This window comes from Python bivittatus, unplaced genomic scaffold (assembly GCF_059951505.1).
Source record: "Python bivittatus isolate LINGU-HERP-01145 unplaced genomic scaffold, Pbiv_v1 ctg000800_np1212, whole genome shotgun sequence".
In the NCBI taxonomy this organism is placed as follows: domain Eukaryota; kingdom Metazoa; phylum Chordata; class Lepidosauria; order Squamata; family Pythonidae; genus Python; species Python bivittatus.
In genome coordinates this window covers 1,103,065-1,128,213 of record NW_028277105.1, presented here as the reverse complement: position 1 = coordinate 1,128,213, position 25,149 = coordinate 1,103,065, and the positions used below count along the sequence as shown (strand labels likewise).

The 25,149-nt window shown below is 43.3% G+C and overlaps 1 protein-coding gene across 1 annotated transcript in view; it reads left to right on the top strand.

The window, feature by feature from the left end:
* Positions 1 to 18,874, top strand: part of LOC103063425 (complement C4-B) — a 72,889-nt gene extending 54,015 nt beyond the window's left edge. The window contains exons 31-41 of the mRNA XM_088128640.1: positions 1,314 to 1,373; positions 2,572 to 2,665; positions 3,744 to 3,915; positions 5,516 to 5,606; positions 7,550 to 7,624; positions 8,273 to 8,378; positions 10,554 to 10,643; positions 11,956 to 12,048; positions 16,068 to 16,151; positions 16,573 to 16,705; positions 17,746 to 18,874. Coding sequence (XP_087984766.1) covers positions 1,314 to 1,373; positions 2,572 to 2,665; positions 3,744 to 3,915; positions 5,516 to 5,606; positions 7,550 to 7,624; positions 8,273 to 8,378; positions 10,554 to 10,643; positions 11,956 to 12,048; positions 16,068 to 16,151; positions 16,573 to 16,705; positions 17,746 to 17,887 — 1,140 coding nt within the window. The 3' untranslated portion in view covers positions 17,888 to 18,874. The remainder of the gene's footprint in view (positions 1 to 1,313; positions 1,374 to 2,571; positions 2,666 to 3,743; positions 3,916 to 5,515; positions 5,607 to 7,549; positions 7,625 to 8,272; positions 8,379 to 10,553; positions 10,644 to 11,955; positions 12,049 to 16,067; positions 16,152 to 16,572; positions 16,706 to 17,745) is intronic.
* The last annotated feature ends 6,275 nt before the right edge of the window (positions 18,875 to 25,149 follow it).

The following is a 25,149-nucleotide window of genomic DNA, read 5'->3' as shown; positions in this document are numbered from 1 at the left end:
GGTTTCTGGGCCCAGACAAAGTTGGTGAGATACTGACACCTAGTGAGAATATCATGGGTCCATTCATTGGTCCATTGATGAGTGGAGGGCAACTGTTTTTACTTTTAAAAATCCCCTTGGGCTTTTTTGTTCCTTTACAAAGAGAAAACTCAGATTTGTGGGCTCTTAGCAGAAGCTACTTCTCCTCTGAAGCACTTCTGGACTGATCATGCGTACCAATGATGCTGAATGGCCACATGATCATTCCAGGAGGTGCCACAAGGAAGAAAGAGCTCTGAGCCCACAAAGCGTTTTTCCTTTGGCAGGAAATAAAAAACGCAAAGCCCCTTAGCCACCTTGTACGTTTTCAGAGATGAGTCACCCTTTCTTCTATGATAGGAGGAACACTAGCTAGACTTCATTCCCATTAGTGTTCAGTCTGCCATGGCAATTTTTTTTATGCCTCTGATGGCTGATTGATAGATTGACTATCCCACCACTTTTGGCAGATCCAATCATCCACGTTTGGCACTCGAAAAAAAAAATCTCACCCAAGTGATTCTCAGATGTCACTTTCATGGTAGCGGTAGAAATCTCCACAGTGATGAAGTCTTACTTCTTTAGAAGGAGCTAGGAGCAGAATTAAGACAGAAATTCTATGTGAGCATTTAATAAAGCAGGGCTCTCTCATGTCCAGAACTTTAAAAAATGTTGCTCATTAAAATTTCTGTTCAGCCAAGACCCTTTTTCATTCATTTTGTGGCCTCCTTTATGACTTTCCTATCCAACTGGCAATTCATTGTCCCTAATACATCCATCTTTTGCCCCTCTTGGGAGTAGATGGGATGTCAAACTAATGTGTCCAGCCACCAATGTATTTTAAGCATCTTTTAAAAACTTAACTTTTTATGTTGGCCTTCCACCATCAATTTTCCCTAATATTTGTAGTTGTATAGCTCGTTTTTATTCTGCTTTATCTAATGCTTTAAAATTACAAACAAATAAGAGGCAGTATTTAAATTAGTGGGGAATTCTGGGACTTGAAGCCCACATGTCATAAAGTTGCCAAGTTTGAAAAACACTGATTTAAATGCTTTGATAGCAATAATAGCAACATTGAAACGGTAGGTATTGCAAATGTTTTTGAGATAAAAAAAAGGGACATGTTTTGTAATTAGGTTTCAATCTGTGTTTGGTATATGTGTGTTTGCAAAGCAAATTGATATATACACTATATGATTTTATTGCCTTGTTGAAGAGTGAGGTCGTTTTTTTTTATGATTATAATTTTTGTTGTTATTGTTCTACAATGTAATTCTGTTTTTTTTCTTCAGTTTTCTTTGGGAAACGACATTGATGTCAAAGTAGAAGGGAAAGGAAAAGGAACTCTGACGGTAAGTCTCTCCATACTGCTGTTACAACAAAAATTAAATGATTGCCACTATGCTTTTTACCATGATTGCCAAGGGATATGAGTTATCTCCCTTTTAGCCTCACAATAGGGCTGTAAAGTAGGTAATGCTGAGAAAGAATATTTGGCCAAAGCACAAAAGGTGGGCTTTTTGATGCTAACAATAATTGTGGAGTAGCACACGCTTGTTTTAGCCTTTTCTGAAATCCACCAGTGTCCACTCCTTTTCAAAAATGTGAAGAAGGATTCTGTCTGTAACCATCAAGCCCATTTGCTACACCTTAGTCCCAAGATAGTTCAGGCAAAGAAAGTGTCTGTTTTAGAACGGAGTTGCTTTATAATTCATGCTTAGTGAACAAGGTACAAGTAAATGAGTGGCATACAACATGATTTGTTCTGAGCAAACAAACCTGGCTTAGCTCAATCCTCAAGCAATTTCCATTCCTTGGGAAGATACTTTTCTTCCACAGTGAAGATGGAAACAGAAAACCTACATTCAAAACAAAAGAGACTCCAGCAACTGGAGACTCCAATAGAAAAATAAAAGAATTACACAGTCTATATCTGCAGGTGCCCCTGTTTGATTGGCAGAAACCGAGTTCTGGGGAAGAAGAAAGAAAATAGCTAAGGAGTAAGAATCCAAGTGCTAAGAATTAAAATTCAGCTTCCTTGTCTCTTTAACTTAAATTCTACTGAAGAGTTTTTCCTTGGAATGATAGGAAATGCTGCACCTGTTGCATTTCTGCTGGGCATGCCTCTTGTAAAGGCTGAAGGGGTTCTTAATATGTGTCAATCAGTAGTTGGGGGTGAGAGCAGAAAGGATGTCTCCATCCCTTGGTGGGACTGATGCTTGGTTTCCCTGCATTCTGGATGCATCTCCAGTCCTACTGGAAGAGTTTCAGAAAGGTGAAAGTACAAATGGTGCCACTAGGGCTGGACGTTGGAGGAGAAGTCCACAGCCCTGCTCAGCAGGGAACCCAAACATCAGGAGGCTGGAGGGCCATAGTTGGAAACCCAGGTGCATTACCAGCTAAGGAGGGGGTGGGATAAATATGTGTGGGCACCTTTTGGAATAACCAAAGCCATAAGCAGCCTCCCAAGCATTCTCCCTCCTTCTAGCATGACCTAACAGCATCACCCAGGACAGAGGTGGCTGAATCTTCTCTTCTTGCTCCTTCCAGGTTCTCAAGCAGTTTCATGTCTTGGCTGTCCAGAACAACACCTGTCAAACTCTGGGACTAGAAGTGACCGTGAGCGGCTCTGTTCGCCGAAGCTGTACGTCAAGGATTGGGGACTGGAGGCTTTTTTGATAATTGATGGGGGGGGGTTGCTCCTTTTTTTCAGTTTGGATTACTATAACCAACATAGCTGGGTCAGCGCATCACATTAGATTGCATGAACAGGAGAGAACTGCCACAAGTTTCAGAGCTTTGCTTGAGGTTAACCTTCATGCGTTGTGCTTTCTTCAGCAATATACAATGATTGCTGTTTGGGAAGAATAATTTAAAACATGATTGGTTTGAGGTTGGCTAGTTTTATACAAAGTGCTAGACTATGGTTTAAAAATTGTGATGTTTAGGCAGAAACCAAATAAACCACCTTATGTCTTTATGTGTTATGTGAACTGGGTCAGGATGTTAAACCATCATCTGTTTTGACTTAGCCTGTTGTGTGAATTCATCTGTTGTGGTCTGTTAACCAGAGTTTATGATTTGAGTAAGAACATCAATGGCTGGGGATTCTGAAGGTGGCTTTATGTTAATCGAAGGCCATGGTCTGGGCCACTTTCCCATTCTCTCCTTCATTCTGTGTGTGCAAGACGAGGAGTGGAACAAGGGAACTCATAATTTCTTCTTGCTCAACCACATTGCACTAGACCTGTGTTTCTCAACCTTGCCAACTTTAAGATGTGTGGACTTCAGCTCCTGGAATTCCCCAGCAAGGAATTCTGGGAGTTGAAGTCCACGCATCTTAAAGTTGCCAGAGTGGATAAACACTGCACTAGACCAGGGTTCCTCAACTTCAGCAACTTTAAGATGGGTGGACTTCAACTCCCAGAATTCCCCAGCCAGCATGAATTGAAGTCCACCCATCTTAAAGTTGCTGAGGTTGAAGAATCCTGCACTAGACCACTGTATACACAGAGTCTGGATCTCTGTTGCCCTTGAAAAGAAAGGAATCATGAACGAGAATCTATCTTCTGAAATTAAGAACTGGATCCTGATAGTTAATGAAGCACATCCACATTTGGTGTACCCCATGGGAGAGAGATGTGTTCCACACCTCACAATATCAATGGCCCATGCTTTGTGAAAAATCCATGTTGACATTTGCAACTCTTTTCTTACAACAGCTGAACTGGAAGAGTACTATTATGAATATGAAGACAATGTTCAGCCCACATCACATCCTGCTAACCAACCACTATCACGGATTGAATTATTTGATGTCCAACAGCGTCGCAGGAGGGAGACCAAAGACCCCGAACAGTTAAAACAGGAGGTCACCTACAATGTCTGCTTCTGGTAAATTGGGGAACAATGTTGTTAGAGTTCTTAGAGGACCAATGGATTCTTTGGGCAGGTTGGCAACAGTGGATAATGGGTTAAGTGTTCTTAGAACTTTTTCATACAACATGCCAATGGCAGACCAGCAACATTTCAGCAGGCACTTATATTTTCTAGAAATATACAAGTTTTGTTTTTAACCTTTTTCTCCTTTTAAATGTGACTGTAGTTTTTTTTTTAAATTTTGTTAATTTCAAATAATACACGTTGGTAGTGTTTAATATGTATCCTGGATTCTTAAGTACAGTAAAATAAAACTGAGGGAGAAAGGAATTGTTAGGCCATTTCAAGGAGTCAAATATTGCCATTTTGGGACATCTAACATACGGGACTTTCAATACTGTCTTATTAAAGGTCTGGTGTTAAAATATAGTTTTATGAGGATGGAAAAAATCTACTTGCTGTTATCCTGCTCTGACCAGCTTCCCCAAAAAGTGCATCCTCCTTATTTTACCCTTACAACAACACTGTTAGGTAGGCTGGGCTGAGAGAAGCAGTGTTTATATAACACACCAAACCACAAACTAGCTAATTCTATTTTAGCCTTGTGTCTCAGCCCTGTACATGGTTGATTTATGGCTCAACTTGCAAATCCCCAAAAATGTGGTTAACAGAGACAGTTAGTTTATCTAGGGCAGGCACATCAAGCAAACACAGCCAGAAAGTGGTCAAAACTTGGAGGATGAGCAGGATTTCAACATTGGTCTCCCCAGTCAAAGTCCAGCACTCTTAGTGCAGTGATGGGCTATCTTTGAAGTTAAGCACCAGTTCCATCAACCCCAATTAGTTAATTATGCTCAAGCATGATGTAAGTTAGAGTAAGTTTGTGGGTTCCTTTTGCTGGTATCTGTCAGCCCTGCAAGGTAGACAAGACTAAGAAATGTCTTATAGGTATAATGGTCTGTGAGAATGTCCTTGAGAGACAGGAAGTGGAGGAAGGGGAAGCGTAGACTAGGCAATGGTCAGATAAGAGGCAGCTTAGCCCGCAATGGGGCACGGCAAACATCTCAGAAGGGACCCTCCCTAGTTTCCTAGATTGTAAAGGCAAAGAGGGAGAGATGTACTTTCAGACTTGCAAGATTCTGTTACTTTAACCTTACAAGAAAGGTAGTGTTAGTACTCATAGTTAGTGCTTCTTGTCTGGGCTACCTCTAAGGGCCGACCATAGGTCAAGACTATTTTTATTGTAACAGCTACAGTAACAGAATCTCGCAAGCCTGAATTTGCTTCCCCCTCCCTCCCTTTATCTGTGTGTGAACTAGAGAGGGGCTTGTCTGAGACCGATAAGAGGGGCTTACTTTCTTGGTCTGGCCTCAGGCCCCTCTTATCTGTCTGTGCCATGGTAGTGGCTCTTCCTCCTGTCCTTCAAGGCCATTCCCTCTTCCCTCTACAGTAGCTAACCCTGCCTGGGGTGGGGGCAGATTATGGTGCCCTGTATGGTCCAGCTCATCTAACATCATTGTCTGATGTATCTATTAAACCACACTGATCAGACTAAAGGCAGAAAACAACTTCTCCGATCTCCCAACCTTCTTTTTTCTTTTGTCTTTCCTCACAGGAGACAGCCGGGGGCTCGTGTTTCTGGCATGGTCATTATTGATATCAGCTTGTTGAGTGGCTTTCAGCCTGATGAGGTGGACCTTTCTCAGGTAGCTCTTGGCAAAGTATTGTATTTTTCTTTAATATAGGAAAAGTGGTGGTTCACACCTACCTCAGTGGCATGAAATCCTTGGATCTGGGTGCCCCCAACTCCTCCCCATTTATCTTAGATGGGTGAAACAGAGATTGCAGGCTGAAACACTCAGAATACAGGACTCCCCCATGTCTTAGTGCTCTCTATCCACCTTTGATCTGGCAGAAAATTAAACTACCATTACATTTTTGCCTGTCCCCTTGCTGTTGGCATAAGGAGGAACCAGTTGTAAGTACGAGCTGGTTGACAAGTGCTCAAATTTTGTTCATGTGACTGCGGGGGTGCTGCAACAGCCGGAACTTCAAGGACCAGTCATAAGTCCCTTCATTCAGTGTCATCGTAACTTTGAATGGTCACTGAATGAATAGTCGTAACTTGAGGACTACCTGTAATTTATGGCCTGAGTCCTGCAAGGGAAAAGCAGCTGCTTTGAGGGTGGGAGAAGGATTTGAGAGGCAGGATCAGCACATCAGGGCAGGCTTATTGGGCATGCAAATATTTGTTACTCCCAAGACCAACCTCCCCGTAGCACAATCCTCTAAACTGAAGGTCAGAAGAAAATCTGCTTTTCTCTCCAGCCTGAAGTTGGGCATGGGAGGGTAGAACAGTCCCTCTACTCCTCCAACTCTTCAGAATTGGAAATAGGGAGGCAAAAGCTTAGCCTGTCTCTGCAATTGATGGGTACCAAGCTCAAAACGTTTTCAGGCACTGGGCAGAAATACACAGGCTTTCTCTGGACTTAGAGCATCAAACAGACACAGAAGCAAGCTGACATGTCTGTGTCCCTGGTCCCTGTCTCCAAGTAGAAAGGGAGTACAGAGCCACGTCTGTTTGCTTTCCTTCTGCACTTCACAGGAGCTCCAGGTCAATGCATCTTCTGGGCATACTTAAATTCATGGGCTCCTGTCCCCACCTTCAAGCCTGAAGGGAGAGGTGGGGGATCCCAAATATCTTTCTGGCCGAGCGGGAAGTCATATGACTAAATCTTATTCATGGAAAGAAAAGTGTGAGCAGAAGAGCTAAGCTTTTTCTTCCTGCCAGTCCTTTCTCCAGTGAAAATCACCTCCTCTCAAGGCATGTTAGGACAAAGGTGAAGTGAAGGCTGAACATGATCACCTGTATAGCCCTTAGCATATTGTTTTCCTCTTAGATGTGGCACGAAGGCCCATACATCTGCAGATCTTGTTGAACTACGACTCCCAACATCCTTTACTCTCAGCCATGCTAGTCTAGGCTTCTGCAAGTTGTAGTTCAGCAGTATCTGCAGGTCCACCAGTTCTCCACTCTGGAAGTAGCCTTTTTCCTTCACTTCCTTGGTTTCCTTAATCCACGATTTATCAGCTTAGTCATGCATGCCCCAGCTGGGGCCCTTCTGATGTAAGGTTTGGGACTGGAGCCACCAGCGTTCCTTTGGCCACGCTGCCTGGAAATTATGGAAGCTGTAGACCCAACACAACTGGGGGGCACCAATTTGGGAAGTCTAGATTAGACTATCAGTTTGGGTTTGCAGTCACACTGTGAGGCATATTAGGGCAATAGCATAAAGGCTTGGAGAATTGCCTTGGATTTCCATCCGTCCCACTAGGTAGGCCAGACCACGAAATCAACTCCACAGGAAGGCTAAAATTACTTTTATTGAGACTGGCTATAATAACCAAATCTTGCAAGTCTGATTGTGCTGTACCTCCTCATACTTCGGTGAGTTAAGGAGACATCTGCTTGAGTCACTTCTGAATCTTATCCCGTTGCTCTGGACTTAAAATATGCTTCAGCCCCTTTTGCCTAGGTAACGGTTCCTGCATATCTCCATCAAGGCCATCTTCCTTATTCTCTACAGTTTGGGAAATCTGCTCGCTTGTTCAGTTTCTTATGGCTTTTCCATCTCTCCCTTCTCTGCAGCTGCAAGAAGTCCCTGAACAATATATCAACTACTGGGAGATTCAAGGACGACGGTTGCTCCTTTATTTTGAGCAGGTGAGAGGAATTTCTACAAAACAAAACATTCAGGGGGACTGTTGGAGAAAGGGCAGTTTTATTGAAATGTTCAATTGTATTTTGGAGACCTTTGGAGACCTAGATAACATCATCAGTTGGGTAATGAAACGTCTGCAAGCAAACAACCAAGCTCAGAGAGCACCAACAGTTCCACAGTTCAACCCTGAGCTACAGATATTCTCTTTTATTGGAATCAGATGTACTTCTCCATGTCTGTGTGGGAAGGGAAGCTAAAATATAAGCCACCAATATCTGCCTTTTTAGACAAGCTGGTACTTTCCAAAGGCTTAATTCTGACCATTCTTGTTACAACTCTTTCTGAGGCTCATCTTGGTTCACTGTCCTTAACCCTTGTTTGTAAAAGAGCCTGAGTTGAACTCAACTTCCCATCCTCCTCAGCCAGTGCAGTTCTTGGTTATGGTGTCTGGGAACAACTGGAGTTCTATCCAACAGGTCTGGAAGTCAGCAAGTTGGGGGGAGTTGAACTGCATGTTACACTGATCATCCAATTTGCCCCTGAATCCAGTTTGCCCCTGATTCTCCTCCTAGACGAGCAATTGCATCCTAGATTGCAAAAGAAAGGCAGAGTATAACATTTTAAGTTTAAATATTTCTCTGTGTTTCCAGGTGCCAAAATCGGGACGTGAGTGTATCGCTTTCAGAGCCAAACAGCGGGTATCTGTAGGAAAACTGCAACCAGCCAGTGCTACCATCTATGACTTCTATGAACCCCGTAAGCCAGAGCAGACAACAATGCGCGGGGGTGGGGGGGGAGGTGCATTTTTAAAAAATCCATCTCTGAAGGCCACAAATGATGTGGCAGACACACTGTGACGTCACCAGAACAGGCATGATTGAATGTTTCTAAAGGTTGTTTCAAAAGTTTTGCTATTTTGTAGGTATTGCAGAGCCTCGCATTAGGAGAACCTGGGAACTAAATCCAGTTTAGAATGTCCTTGGGTATGGGGTTGGAGGAACAGAGAGATTAAGCCAACATCCTGCTTGGGTCTGAAACCTCATATGAGCTCAGGAATCTCCTCCCCAGCTTCTCCTCCTGCATTTTAAGGGTGATGGTGGCTTTCCCCCCCATAATGCTAAGCTTTTGACCAGCTTGCCAATGGAAAGATGGCACTGGGATTTAATAAGTTTATTTGGTATGCTGTTATATCCACGTGTAGCACAAGACCTATTTTTCAGTGAAGGTGAGGGGCAGATCCTGTTAGTTTGTGAAGCATGTATTTTCCTTAATGTGAAAAATTAGGATGAACTGTTCCAGGAGATGTTCCCTCCCTGATCCATGAAGGTTAATAAGGTGTCTTGTTCATTCATTGTATGGTTCTTTAACAAGGGGAAATGTTATGGAGTGCTTTTCTATCGCATGGAGAAATGAATGAGACTCTGCATGCATTTCTGCAACGCAGTAGACTGGGCTAAAATGAGGTTGGCTAGACTGTGGTTCAGCAGGTTGGGTGAAAAAGCCCATCAGCTTCAAATGTAATATGGTTTATTTGCTTGGGCATGGTATGCTACATGAATATAGCAATTCCATTTTGTTAACAGGATGAACTTTAGTTAGTACGAAATGTATACACTGCCTCAATCCAACTGACAAGTTACAAAGTCTAGATAAAAAACCGGTAATAAGAAGAATACAGTAATATAAAATGAAAATCATATATAACTAATAAAAGTGAAAACCTATATTGATGGCTCCAGAATCAGTCCCAAAAGGCCCTTCGGAAAAGCCAGATCTCCATAGCTTTCTGGAAAGCCATAGGAATGGGCGTCATCCTTATCTTGGAGGATAAACTGTTCCATAGGAAGGGAGACCCCGCAAAGAGTGCCTACCTTTGGGCCCCTCCTATCACCCCTCTTAGTAGGTGGGAACCCTGGGCAGGGGTTCTGTCTAGATCAGTGATGGCAAACCTTTTGGGCTCAGCATGTCAAAAATTCGGAAAATGCCGAACTTGACTCCGCTGGTATGTCATCCCTCCCGAACAAAAGAGAAACCATTATTTACATATTTATTTAAAAAAAATACAGTCCAATCCTATGTAGTGCTATGTATTACATAAAGAAGCATCAACTAATTACAAAAATGAAATACGAGTAAAACAAACTCAGTTTCTTTGGTAACTCAAACAGGGAGAATAATTGTTGTTGGGTGTTGGTGAACACTGGTGTGTCACCCAAAACATCGTGGCATGTCACCTTTGACATGCGTGTCATAGGTTCGCCATCACTGGTCTAGACTGAGTGGGCAGATCTGATTAGGGAAAGGTGATCTCTTAGTTTATTATTTATTTATTTCAATGCATATGACCTCCCATCTTGAGAGCGTGACTCTGGGTGTCTAACCACAGTTAAAAACACCATAAACAACAACATAATAAATGCATAATCAGCAGCCGAGATAAAATTTTAAAAATCAGATCAACATCAGCATAACCGTTTCACAGGCTCGGCCATACAGTCTGACCCCCATGCCTGGAGATATAGCCATGTCTTCAAGGCCCTAGGAAAGACCAGCAGGGTCAACCTGTGATGTTCCAAAGAGTAAACACCATAACAGAGAAGGCTCTCTTCCTGGGTCCCACCAGATGGCAGTCTCTAATACAGTGTTTCTCAACCTTGGCAACTTTAAGATGCGTGGACTTCAACTCCCAGAATTCCCCAGCCAGCCATGCTGGCTGGGGAATTCTGGGAGTTGAAGTCCACGCATCTTAAAGCTGCCAAGGTTGAGAAACACTGCTCTGTTTGATGGGATCTTGGGTATGCTTCTCCTGCTGGATCTGTTGGGATGGGTACGCACAACTGGGGAGAGGCTCTCTCAAATAATCTTAGCTTCTCATGTGAACCCAACTGCTGCTTCTCCTTAGCCTTTGACTATTCTACTCTCCCCTTGCAGAACAGCGCTGCAACATCTTCTACGGGGCTCCCAATAAGCCACAATACGTGTCCGCGTTGTGCTCAGATGATGTCTGCCAGTGTGCTGAAGGTAAAGTTGCCTGGACTAGATTGAGGGTTTTCAGGGCTCTGAATGAAGGGCTTCAGTGGAACGCTTGGGCACATGGACTGGCCTCCTCCTTCCATGACACAAATAGAACACAAGTTTACTTCCGTAAGATAAACCAGGAAGGTGGATTCTCAAGGATTGTTAAAACAGTGCAGCTGATCAGCTCTCACTTGGAACTACCTGGCAGCTGGACAAGACATTGTCTGAATGCTTCTCCCTTCAATCAGGAACACATTCCTGATGGTGATCTTCTGAGCTACCAGGAATACAACTGAGAAAGGAGGAATCGAAATAATATGGAGCCTTTCTAGTAATTGCCAAACCCTGCAGTGAGGCCATTCTTCTTATGATAGAGTCCTCCAACATTGTGGCTGTGCAACTTAAAAAGATAGGTGCTTTTTTAGGACTCAGTCATATATTTATGCCCTGGAGGTGATGTTTTATGCATTGTCTAGTAGATAGATGCCTGTATCATGACTGCCATGCCAGTGTTAAAATATCCACAGCCACTGGGTTTGCTGCCTGTACCCATACTTAATAGTAGTGATTTTCCTGATGGCTGAAGCCAAAATAGCTACTATATTTGGAAAGGCCCTTTGAGAATATGGGAATGCAAGAGTCCTGTGGTTTTGTTGATTTTCTCCTTTCTTTAACCATTAACAACTACCTAAACTCCAAGGTCCTGTCTAAAGAAATTAGGTTTGTCTCACAGCCTCCTAGAGCTTAGATCAGCGTTTCTCAATCGTGGCAACTTGAAGACGTGTGGACTTCAACTCTCAGAATTCCCCAGCCAGCTAAAATAGGGGTGGGAAACTTACAATCTCTATGTGGCCCCCAGCAACTCATTTCTACCCCAAGAGTACACTGCAAAAATGGCTGAATGTGGATGGAGAAATACACACTGTTTTCAAAGGACTGGGTAGGGTTAAAGGTGAGAATGGGAACAATTTATCACTCAAAAGCATCCTTCTTCCATTTCTGCTCTTAAAAAAAGGGAGAGGCTGAAAAATCTAGGCCTGACCACCCATCCAGGGGTATTAGATAACCTCCAGTCCCCCAGAAGTCTGAGAAGAGAGTTGTGGCTCCAACCCAGTCTTTCTCAACCTTGGCATCTTTAAGATGTGTGGACTTCAACTCCCAGAATTCTCCCAGCTGGCTGGGGAATTCTGGGGGTTGAAGTCCTCATGTCTTCAAGTGGCCATGGTTGAGAAACACTGGCTTAAATACTAGATCCCACCTTCTGATCAAGGGAGTATCCAGGAATTGGACCATATTTCTTCCTTCCCTCAAACAGGTGCCTGCCCACGCTTGAAGCGTACTCTTGAGGAAGCTATTACAGAAGAAATCCGCATGAACTTTGCATGTTACAGTCCCCGCGTGCACTACGGTAAGAGCTAGGATTGATCCTGGAATTAGAGATCCCCACCCTCTGCAGCCTGAATATTTTGAGCTGACTTCCGTTTTTCCCCCTGAAAACCTGTAAACGTTGCTTATTTTCACACACGGGCAGACCCAGACCTTGTAATTTAGTTCCTTGTGTCTTTTTCCCTCCTTCGGGTGGCCTCTTTTCATTTTTGCAAACATCTTGGTGAATGTTGGCATGAGGGGAGGCTCCTAGTGATCAAACTGAGACTTGCAGTTTTGCAAAATCTCTCTTTCTCTCTCTCTCTTTCCTATTGTTTCCATGGAAGGGGAACTTTTGAGTAGCTGCCGTCTCTGGAACTGAAAAGCTGTGAAAGTAAAGCAAATTGGCAAGGGAAATTAGAAGGAGAAGCACTATCTTGAGTGGCATATAAATTTGGAGGAGGGGGAGGAGGAGGAGGAGAAGGAGTGGAAGAAGAAGGAGGAGGAGAGGAAGGAGGAGGAGGAGGAGGATCATCTCAGGCAGCATATAAATTTGAAGGAGGAGGAGGAGGAGAAGGAGAAGGAGGAGAAGAAAGTGGACTGCCTTTCTCCTTCCACAGCATTATTATTATTGGGCCACTTGCCCAATAACAGTGATAACAGAAAGTAGTAGAGGTGGTAATAATGGCTGCTGTGCTTCGTGCCATACCAAAAATCTGGAAAAGCACTTGGATAGGAGTGGGCAGAATCTCAACTCTCATCAGTTACAAAAGGTTGCATGACTTGGAACAGCGCATACATCCGGACAATATCTTAACCCAAGATTCTTGGGAAGGATCCAACAGTCAGAAATCTAGATTGTGTATCAATAGCAATGACAACAACCACAAGCTAAAGAGGGTGGGGAAAAGCAGCCAGGTAGTAGTTTTTAGTCCAGCTTGTACCTGCCCAGATGGCCAAACAATTTCAGCTGGTCTGTGCCAATCATTTCAGCTCTGCCCATGTTATCTGGGCTACTGGTTGTGTGAGAGCCACTTTGGTGGTGAAGGCACCAGGCTAGAAACCAGGAGACGCTGAGTTCTAGTCCTGCCTTAGGCACAAAGCCAGCTGGGTGACCTTGGGTCAGTCCTCCTCTCTCAGCTTCAAGAAAAAGACCAGAGCAAACCACTTCTTGCCAAGGAAACTGTAGGAACTTGTCCAGGCTGTCACCAGAAGTCCAGACAGATTCAAATGTGCAGGAAGAGTTCTGAGAAAGGAAAGACAGAGAGTAGATCCACACATGGTCAAAACAGCCAAGATCCTTTTTGATGCTGGAATTAGGAGGGTTGAGAGACTGAAAAAGAGACTGCCAGGAACTGCCCTGGGGACCCTCCCTCCCTTGCCCCCATCCCCAATAACCATCCCCTGCTCTTTTTTTTTTGCCACGTCCTCGTGATGTTGCTTTCACCTCCACTTTAATCCAGTCCATAGTTGAGACTCAGTTGTCCTTAGCTGTCCCAGTTTTAGTGGTGCCTTCCCTCTTGCCCCCAGTACAGTTTTTGACATGGCACCTGTCACTTACCATCGGTTGCTGATTCAGCGAGGTTGGGACCTGCCCAGCTCCTGCCAGTCATTGTGGGTTGCTGAGGTTGCCTCCCCTCTGGTAGCTGGACTTTGCTCTTTGGGTTCTGGCTGCAAGAGAGTCCGGCACTTGGCTTCCCCCAAAGCATCTGTCCAAGGAATGCCTGACTGGCACTTTCCATAGAGTTTTTCAGGCCTTATAAACCCAGGTTGAACACTCTTCTGGAAGAGCACACTACCGTTGTTTAAACATGAATTTCGTTCTCTCTTGAAAGAGCCCTAGCCCGATGCTGCACAGAAAGTCCATTTAAACTAGGAAACAGCCAAGTTCAACTACATTTATGTTCCTAGTTGGGTCTCCGTTGGGTACTTGACAGATCTCCACTGCTTCTGCTGACAAGCTGTTTCACGTGCCTGTATGTTTTACTGTTTATTATTTCTGAAGGCTTGTGCACAAGCACTTCAATGGTTGCCCTAGCTGGTCAATGTGCCTGGGACCAGTATGAGACCTCTGCAGTTCCTGGGGTTGTTTGCACAGTGCACCACAGTTCCTTAGGTGCATCCGTGGTGGTACTGGTGGATCAGCACCATTTTCCTATTCCCTTCTGGCTTTGACCGCACTAGGCACCACGATGATAACTTGTCGTTAGGTGCACCTCAATCACAATTCCAGTTCTCCATGGCTACCACTGACTCCTTTGGGTGCTGCCAGCCTCAAGGTCAGAACTTGACTCCTTGGGTCACTCTCTGCGAGCACTGAGCATTCCCTTGCACTATTGGACCAGGTTGAAGCCTACTGATTATCAATCACTTCCCCCTGGTTTACCTCCTGCTCCCCTCCACCCCTTTTATCTGTCAGCTAGGCTATTTTTTTTTTTACTTTTGTATTCTTAAAAAACAATCTTACCAAACATTGAACAGCAGATCAAAGCGGGTTACAAATACAAATGTGCATAATCATGTTGTCATATTTCCAATATATCCAAGTGTATATGTATCATCAATAAAAATAAAACATCACATATTATCTAATTAAACTTCTTAACTTTTTCTGTTACTCTTTTTCATATTTACTCTCTAGCCAGGCATAAAAAACCTGCCATATTTTATAGTATTCAGTATCTTCCTTATCTCTAATCACCAGTGTCAACCTATTCATTTCTGCACAGTCTAATATCTTCCTTATTATATCTTCATCATTCGGTATCTTTTCCCTTTTCCAATTCTGAGCAAATACAATTCTAGCTGCAGTCAAAACATGAATAATCAAATATATATCTTCTTTACTATAATTTTCTGGTATCATTCCTAATAGGAATATCTCTGGCTTCATCTCTATATATTGAAGTGTCATTCTTTCTAACCATTCACCTATTTTCATCCAGTATTTTTTAACTTCTGAGCAGGTCCACCACATATGATAATAAGATCCTGTTTCTTGATGACACTTCCAACATTTAGTAGATTTATTCTTAAACATCTTTGCTAGTCTTGAAGGAGGAAAATGCCATCTATAGAACATTTTATAGAGATTCTCCTTGTATGCTGTTGACATTGTCAGAGTATAGTTTTTCTCCCATAAATTCTCCCATTTTTCCAGATCTATTGAATATCCAAAATTCTTTGCCCATGCAATCATAGTTCCTTTAACTTGTTCTTCCACCATCTTAAATGTTAATAAATTGTCATATAGTTTTAAAATCATTTTCTCATCTTTCCCTGTCAGCTAGGCTATTTTGAATGCAGGTTTAGTGCACTTTCAGAAGAGCACTAGGCCTGTGCTCAGAAATAGCCTCCATGATAGATTAGATAGAGAGATAGGTTAGACAGAAATAGTCTCCATGATAGGATGGATAGATAGATAGATAGATAGATAGATAGATAGATAGATAGATAGATAGATAGATAATCATGATAGGCATGGTTGAATGGTTTTACCAATCACGAGATCTTGTAGCATGTACTCCCTGCTAGCTGGGAAATTTGCCAGGTGAACCAACCTGTCCTTCTAAGTCTCCATCTAAATCTGACCCATCCCCTCCAGATTAGTGGGTTTTTTCCCTGCTGGCCAGTGACGCTTAAGTGGGAGAGAAAACCAAGCCAAGGGAATCCACCACTCCCTTTTGTTAACTTGACCTTGAATAAATAAGTCAGTGTTGCTTGCTGGACTCATTACTTTAGCAGAACAGGGATTGGCAATGAAGGCAGCACCGTATATGCCAACGTATTTTCCTGCTGCCTCAAGGACTGGTGGACAACTCTTTAATTTGATCATCTGGAAGAGCCCCTAGTTCTGCTAACAGCTTTGGCCTCTTGATCAGTGGGTTATGGTTTCTTCTTCTTGCCATTTTTTAAAAATGTATGGGATGTATGGTCTTTTTCTGCTGAACAGATCACACCAGTCAGTGTTCACTATAAGTTTTAATCTCTACTTTATGGCTTCAGCCTTCTTCTCTGACCTTCAGTGGGGCAAAGATGACTGCTTTTGTCTCCTCTTCACAGCGTTCATCGTTCGAGTGGAGCGCGAGAGCCAAGAAAGTGCCTTCCGGGTCTATGAAGTTAAAATCCGGGAGCTCCTGCAGTTCAGTGAGTAGCCTCTCTCTCTTGGGCTATTTGTTGCACCAACTTTACTACCTGTTGTATTGTGTGCGTGTTTTAATTTCCAACCAGGAAATTAACCAAGTCCATACCTCAGGTATTTAGCTTCAGAAATTTGGGGCTCATCAGCCATCAGGATTTATAGCAGGCCCTGGCCAGCTGTGTTCCCACAGGATCATGTGTTGTTCCAGCCATTGGGCAGTACAGCCAGTGATTTTTTAGCTCAGGAGAAATGGCTGCAAACACAGTTCTGCCACCAGAGTGTTGAGGGGTCAGTGGAAGGGCAAGCTGGGTGGTACAAGAGTAATTTACATCATTTGGGAACTGGAAATAGAGTTAGTGGAACAGCCCACCACCTTGTTAGGTGCCTTCAGACTTCCCCTAATGTTAGATGTCTTTCTCTCTGTAGCTGCAGACTCCAAAATTAGTGTCAATCAGATCCGTCGCTTCGTGGTTCGGTCTGCTTGCCGAACTCGCTTGGCTGCAGGCAAAGAATATTTGTTGATGGGACGTGACGGTGAAACTCGTGACTCAAATGATCGGTAGGTTGGGAAACAAGAAAGGGAAATGAGGTGTGTTGGTGGAGAGACAGAAGGGGCAGGTGCAGAAGTGTGTAGTTGGGGGTCCTTGACACGCAGAGTCTTGGAGTACAGTAATATTTTTGATATTTCTCAGGTAGCCTTCCCAAACCTAGTGCATTCCAGATGTGTTGGACCACAATTTTCAGAACAGCCCAACCCGTGAATCTATTATGGGAATTGTAGTCCATATATTCAGAAGGTACCTGGCTGAGGAAGCTACATTAAGGAGCTAAAATGGGTAACATAGCAAGTGATCCAGTGCAAACGAGGACAATGGGATCCTTTTATCCTTAGTAACTGCATAAAGGAGGGAATTCCAGCAGATGCCCTGAATAGGACGTGTGATCTTCTCAAATATTCTCTTTGGTGAACCTTGTCTCCATGTACCTCAGAAAGAAGTTTTTCTCAGTTGCCTTCCTGAGAAGAGTCAGACAACAGAGTCTGTTTTTCTGTTTCTCTGCTTCCTTTTCCTGAAGGAGCTTCAAGTCTTTGCTTTATTTTTCTTAGCCCGCTCTTTTAATTTGCATCCCTCCTCTGAAGACCCTCCTGTGCCTCCTCACGCAGCTCCTCCAAAGCTCTCTTGCCCACTTTGGCCCCCTGGCTGCCATTCACGTCAGTTATGTAAGAATAGGTTTGATCTTGAGCTAATTGCTTAATATTAAGGTCTCCAATGTATCATTACTTTGGGGGAGGGGGTGTTTATATATTGATAAAAGGAAATAAGAGAGAGACAAAGCGAATTTAACAAAAGTTAAAATACCTAAAAAAAAGAAAAAAGGAAGTAATCATAAGAAAAAGAAAAGGAAAGCTCCTGATTTCTGACTCTTTATGCACTTTTTGTACATAATAACATTATTTATTTATTTATCTATTCATTTGTTTATATTTCAAATGTAGTCACCGCCCATCACGCTCAGTAATAATCCTACCTTAATTCTCCTGCGCTCTGGGGAAGGGGGGTCATGCCAGACTTGGCACTCAATGATGTTGTCCTTCTGCAGCCCGCAGTACCTGCTGGATAAGAACTCCTGGATCGAAGAGCTACCGGATCCCCGGCGCTGTAAAGCCACCCAGTATCGCAACACTTGCAGTCTCCTTCAGTCTTTCACCGACTCCTTTGCTCTAAACGGCTGCCGCATCTGAGCCAAAGAACCGTGCGCCTTCAACTGCCATACCTTGATGCATCGGGACCTCTGCCACTTTGGGAGAAGGAGAGACGCCACGGCAGAAAACCTCCTCCTGATCGCTACGTTGTGAGTTGCTTAAAACTTTGTGATGAAAGGATCTGAAGACACAAGGAGAGTCTGTTGGCATCAAACCGAAGCAGTTTTTAAGAGAAAACAGCCAGCAAGACTCTGGAAAATTAAGTTACCTCTAAGTTGGGGGTTCTTTCGTTGAATTTGGCTCAATGGGACAACCATAACTTTGAAAGGATTTCATTCTCTCCAAAATCATTGTTACTACACAATCATTTCTGTTCCGATGGTTGTCAATTTCAGTATTTTTTTTTCCTAGCCAAAGCCCTGTTTCACACCATTCATCAGTTTTATTAATTTTAATCAAAAGTGCTTTCCATCCGAGAATGAAATTCCTTTCTGAATCCGAGTCCACCTTGTCACTGGAAAAAGTAACCAGATCAAATGAGAGTGTGTTCTACTTTACTGTCTTGTAGTTGGTAAAGATGAGGAGACCCCCTTCCTCCCCCTCCCCAATATGGAGCCTCCTAGGGACTTAGCCCTATGCATTCAAGTTTCTGCTCGGCTGGACAGACCTCTAAGTTTCACATACTCCCACATTTAAATGTTTATAACTCAACTGTCTTTTCATGTGTTTTTGGAGAAGCCTGAATTTTGGTAAGTCCCGATCCAATAACAAACTGAAGAAAAATTCTCAGCATTTGCGATTTCGCCAACCAACATTTTCAGTCATCTCCTTGGGCAGCACCTATCTCGTGATAGGCTAGAGTAATCTTCCCCCAAACTGATCTACCCTTTCAGGAATCTGCTTAGCCATGCTGGTTAAGGTTTTAGTCCAATGTATCTGGATTATTTTTGAGCGAACAGGTATGTCTTGCAATGAGTGGTCACTGTTTTGCACTGCTTCTTCATGCAATAAAACAGTTTACTCTCATTTTGTTCCCTCCTGCCCTTTGTTAATTCTTTATTCTGCTAAGGACTTACTTCGCTGCTTCGTTCTGATAGTCCTGTAATGACAGCTGTCTTGTATCCCAAGGTGAAGAAGTAGAGGTGGAAGGGAAATTCTGTCCAAGACTGTCTACATATTTGTATTTCCTGAACCTATAGGTTGGCCTGCACAATTCATCGTGGAGAAAGGGCAGATTAACACCTTAAAAAAACACAGGCCACAAAGGAAGAGCTGGCACGCCAATCAGCTGTTCAGTGGCTAGCCACGTGGGGGCAGCAATGGAGCTGGCAGTCTCTGTGAGACCTGGAGGCAGGTGAATTTTAGGACAGAAGTGGTTGCAAAAATCTAGACCAGTGTTTCTCAACCTTGGCAACTTTAAGATGGGTGGATTTTAACCCCCAAATTTCCCCAGCCAGCCCATCTTAAAGTCGCCAAGGTTGAGAAACGCTGATCTGGACGGTGGTGGAAACTTCCTGGTGACATTTGGTGGCAGTTGGTTATTTTTCAAAAAATGCCAGTGAGCCACACAAGGCTGCTGGGTGGGCCACATGTAGACTTACCTTCCCTAGCTGAGAGCCCTCCAACAGAGTGGACTATTAGTGCCACAATTCCCAACCAGTTGTGGTCCATCCCATCTGGAAGGCCACGGCTTAGAAAATCTAATCTGTAAATCAGCTGGAATGTCCATGTGAGCTAAAAGCGACCTTCCAAATGTGGTGGTGGTGATGTTCACAACACGCCAACCTCCATCTGGAAATATCTTCAACCACCAGTTCTAAAGTAGTGGAAAGATCTGCTTTGATGTTCCAATCCAAGAGGGTGGGTTTGGGGAGCAGGAGAGGGTCTCAGGCAAGATAGAGCAGCTTTATAAACCACATTAGGCCCACAACCCCGAAGCTCCCCATTTCTGCCCTAGAAGGTTACTTGCCAAGAAAAGCAACCTTCATATTTGTGAAAAAAAAAAATTGCAGGTCTGGAAAAATATGTTTGTTCATGGTTCATCTGGGAGATAGTTACACATTTTAAAATGTCTGCAAAAAGAAACAAAAGGAACAGAGGCATATAACTGCCAGTAGTTGGGACAACATGCTATGTAGTTTCTGTCCTCTTTGTGGCTGGCAAAATAAACACGAAATACAGCTATACCATTAACATTATTGCATTAAACATTCTGCAAAATATTAGGGCAAAGAGTTTTAAAAATACAAATGAGAGAGAAAATGTGCGTGCCTGCATGCTTTTAACATGAAATACATTACTACCCTCATTGAGGTCTTCATGAAGACAGGTTTACTAATGATCAAAAGGGCACAAAATAAATATTTTAAAAATCCACGAGGGGGAAACAGAAGATCTAATCTCGAACCTTTCTAATTTTATACAGATACACAACGAAGTACATGGTAAATAAGGCTGTGAGAAGGCAGCATCTTGTTACCCTCAACTATTTAGTATAAAGAGCAAATATAAATATATTTAAATATATACGCAGCCACGTAATAGTAGTGTATGCTACTCCAGAACAAAGACAGTTAATTGGATCCAGGTTATTTCTAATTCTGAAAGCCAGTTTGGTGTGGTTAAGGCAGGGTTTCTCAATCCTGGCAACTTCAAGATGTGTGGACCAACTCCCAGAATTCTGGCTGGGGAATTCTGGGAGTTGAAGTCCACACGTCTTGAAGTTGCCAAGGTTGAGAATGGCTCCTTTCAACAAGGATCAGTGTTTGCTTGGAAGAAACAACACTGGTCAATGATTCAGTGCCTCTTTCGTAGGATTCTCTGCATACTCAAAAGGTCCAGTTTAGGACTGACACCTAGCCCACCCATTGGTCTCCTCTTTACAAGCCAAGTGTCCAGTCTTACATCAGGAGAAGAGGAAAAGGATTCCCTTAGCAGTGGAACAACTAAAGACAAGTTCAGGCTGCCACTGCAACCAGATGGAGATGAGAGAGAGGTGACCTCATGAGGTTATGTCCCCTAAAATTGGTTAGCAAGGTATCTTGTGCTGTGGACCTGAAGATGAGCCTAAGGATGTACCATTTTATGGTTGGACTCATTTCCTGGAGACTAAACCCATGCACTTTCTCACTCATCTTTCTGATGATTCTGGGCACCACATTTCCAGAAGGATCTTGACAGGATAGAGAAGGTTCAGAGGAGGGCAACCAAGATGATACAGGGACTTGAGGATATGCCTGGAAGAACTGGAGATGTTTAGTCTGAATAAAAAAATTTTCAGGGAAGACATGATAGCCATGTTCTGGTATATAAGGGGATGCTACAGGGAAGATAATTAAGAGCTATTTTCCATGGCCATGGAAACTAGATCCAGAAATAACAGAGGTAAGTTGCAGCTACCTAGATTTTGTTTAAATATGAGGGAAAATTTCCAGACAGCCAGATTTGTACAACAGTAGACCAGAGTACCTATGGAGGCTGTGGGTTCTTCATCTCTGGAGGCTTCTAAGAAGAGGCTGGGCAGTCCCTCTCAAGGAAGATTTAACTGGTTTTCCTGCATTACCATTCCCTGGATTAGATGTTTTTTGTGCTCCCTTCTAACTCTACAATTCTATGATTCTACATGAGGCTTAATTGGGGGGTGGGGGTGGGGGGTGGGTGGGTTGATATGGGTTTTGAAGAGCTTAATTCAGTCTCTGAGAGCCTACAGATTACAAGCAGATCAAGAGAAGAAGAGGCCAAATCAGGAAGGGTAAGGTCCTTGCACAAATCCATCTATTCTCAGTTTGGGAGTCTTCCTCTGTCATCTGTAAAATAGACAGCCCCTTCTTCAAAGACCAGGGAGGCCTGAAACGAAAATAAATTCCACAAAACAAATGCTGGGTACTTCCTTCCTTTAAGCATCTTGGAATTGGCTGCCTTAGTTCAAGTCCACAAATGAAATTCCTACACTCTATTCCCAAGCTTTCTATCTGCCTATCAGTCAGCACATAGTTTTCCCCAATTCTGAGTTCTCAGTAAGGGTTTTCTTCACAGCCATTTTAGTACATTTGCCAAACGATAGGGCATTAATGGCTGCATTAATGTCCCGATTTTAGGTGGCACGAAAAGGCAAAAAACCCAAGCAGAGGGTTTTTTGTTTGGGTGGAGGTTTTTGGTAGAGTTTTCTGCCCTGGGTATCAAACTCAAGCAACGTAACAAAGCATTTACTGATCTACCTAAGTTGCCAGATTTTCTTGGATCAGGTATCGATCCTTCTCGTCTTGCAGAGAAAATTTCCAGGTAATGCATTTTAACTAGGGATACTCTGCTTTCATCCTCTGCACCTCGGTTATATCCCTTCCACATTACTGCACATGATCGAGTCAATAATTCCGACAATTTTGGAAATAGGGATGGGAAACTTACAGTCTCTGTGTGGCCCCCAGCAACTCATTTCTACCCCAAGAGCACACTGCAAAAATGGCTGAAGGTGGATGGGGCAATACACGCTGTTTTTCAAAGGACTGGGTAGGGTTAAAGGTGAGAATGGGAACAGTTTATCATTCAAAAGCATCCTTCTTCCATTTCTATTCTTAAAAAAGGGAGAAGCTGAAAAATCTAGGCCTGACCACCCATCCAGGGGCATTAGATAATCTCCAGTCCTCCAGAAGTTTGAGTTGTGGCTCCAACCCAGTCTTTCTCAACCGTGGCATTTTTAAGACGTGTGGACTTCAACTCCCAGAGTTCCCCAGCCAGCCATACTGGCTGGGGAAGTCTGGGAGTTGAAGTCCACGCATCTTAAAGTTGCCAAGGTTGAGAAATACTGCTCTGACCTCTCTAACAGAGCCCACTCAGTTTTAAGCTATTTTTGGACCCACATTTTTAAAAACTACATTGTTGTTGTTGTTGTTTAGTCGTTAAGTCGTGTCCGACTCTTCGTGACCCCATGAACCATATTGCGCCAGGCCTTCCTGTCCTTCACTGCCTCCCTGAGTTTGCTCAGTTTCATGCTCAAAAAACTACATTGCTTTAAACCAAAAAGACCTTTTATTTATCTCAACCCTATTCTGCAATTACTTTTATTCCCTATTTAAACCTTCCATCCTGTTATGGAGCGCTTCCGTATAAACTGGAGGTCGAATATCTGTGCTGCGTTGGCAGCGGAGAAGAAACAGGGAGGGTTGGGTTAATCAGTTTCAAAATGATCATTATAGCGCTGTAACAATCGCTCAGCTGAATGCTGCAGCAAAAGCATTTTTCCGTATTTTCAGAACGCAGCCAAATACGAATTTTGGAGCTAATTAAAAGATGCTGGCTTAAGAACACTGAGGAAACAGTCCTTCTCTTCCAGAAAGATAATAGTCTGATGATAGGGTTGCTTGCCAGTGTTACTGCACAGATGTTGAAACCATGTCTCTAGTAAAAATACAGAGGCGTACTACTAAAGTAATTGTGCTAATCTATTCTGTTTTTTTTTTTTAAGGTATGGATTTTCTGCAGAAAAACAAGATGGAAGATACAAGGAACAACTGTTGCACAGCAATAGCAATGTAGGGTGGAAAGAACACGTGGAGAGAAAAGCCCTAGACGTCCAACCTTTGTAAGAAAGTATTCTTGGGGCTGGGGCTTGTGGGAAAGAGAACAAAGATATGCTTAAGTTGCGAAAAACTTTAAAAATTAAGACTCTTCCTTATTCAAGCCTATCGACAGCTAAGATCCTGCATGAGCTCTCCAGCGATCAGGTCGGTACCTGAGCGGTGCGGGTGAAAGTTAGAAGAGAAAGCGGATTGAATTGAAAGAGGAAGGACGTGCTGAAAACCCAGGATTTTCAATCTAACCAACAGAATACCTACAAACATGTCAAGTCAGTCTTTGAGACAAAGAAAAATGATAAAAGTGCAGAATCCCTCTGCTGCCTGTGTTGCCCCTAACGGTTTATCATCCCTCACTCAGGTCCACGCTAATCTTCTCTGCATTGTGCCAATTTTAGTATATGTGCTGCTGAATGACCACAGTCAATAGGCTTATAAGTGCAGAAAGCTGTGTGTGCAAAGATGAATTCTGAGCACACCACAGCAGGAGCAGGAGCAGGAGGAGGAGGAGGAGGAGGAGGAGGAGGAGGAGGGCAGCCCAAGTCAGGGCTTGGGACCAAGAAGCACGCTGTGAAATCTTGAAGACACCATTGTAGGCATCAAAATGGCTGCTATGAGCTATCTGCAATTACTCTGGTGCCTTCCTGTGCTTCACCGCATTTCTTTAAGACCAGAGGGGATCCTTATCTACCATGATACAAGAACTGTGATTTCTGATGGCTGGCTAGGAAGCTTGCCTCTGAAGAAGAGTTTTGAGGGATGGGCGTTATGGCTCATGCCCTGAACATGCAACTGCTATTGTTGCTTCAAAGAAATGGTTTACAGCTAGTCCTTGTTTAGTGACTGCCTCATTGAGCGACTGTTTGCAGTTACAACGGTGATGGAAAAGTAACTCTGCGACTACTCCTCACATGGACGACCTTCGCAGGTCTGTAAAGCAAAGGCAAGCTGAAGTCAGATCAGAAGCACAGTCGCGATTTCACTTAAGGACCGCTTCGCTTAATGACCAAGTTACCGGTCCCAATTGTAGTCAGTAAATGAGGACGACCTGTATTGTTGAACAGCACAGAGAGAGAATCAAAGGCCCACAGCCTGGGAGAAGAGAACCCCAGCTCCTGAAGAGTTGGAGAGATGTTGTTTATATGAGAAAGAACTAGTTGAGCACAAACGAGCGCTCAATAATAATTGTATTTTATATTTGTATTATTTATGTTTTTAATGATTTTAAATTGTTTTGTTGTGAACCGCCCAGAGTCCCTCCTTGTGGGGGAGTTGGGCGGCGACATATAAATCGATATATAAATAAATTGATATATAAATAAAATAAACAAACTACCTGACTGAGTGCTAAGGAGAGGATGCTAGAGAGAGAGCTCTACGCTGCAACGCAAAGGTTCAGCTTCTAATTTCATAAGCCATGTTGCTTCCTTTAAAAAGAAGTCAGAAGCACTGCTTCTTTGCAGAAGAAACAGCCCAGCCCCCAGCCTTGTCTTTTCTTTTTTTAATCTCTCTTTGCCTTCCCTCCCCCTTTCAGCTGAAACCCACTAAAAGCTGCTTTGTGCAATCTGGCTTTACCACAGTCATCTCTTGTGGGAAGAGAAATAGTTCCAAACAAGCTCTGGAAAATTCAGCAACGAACAGAGACGCCATTGCACAGCCAGGCAAAGCGAGAGGAATCCTTAATTCAGCTTAGATAAAAATAATTTTGCTTGCTCCAAACTGCTTTTC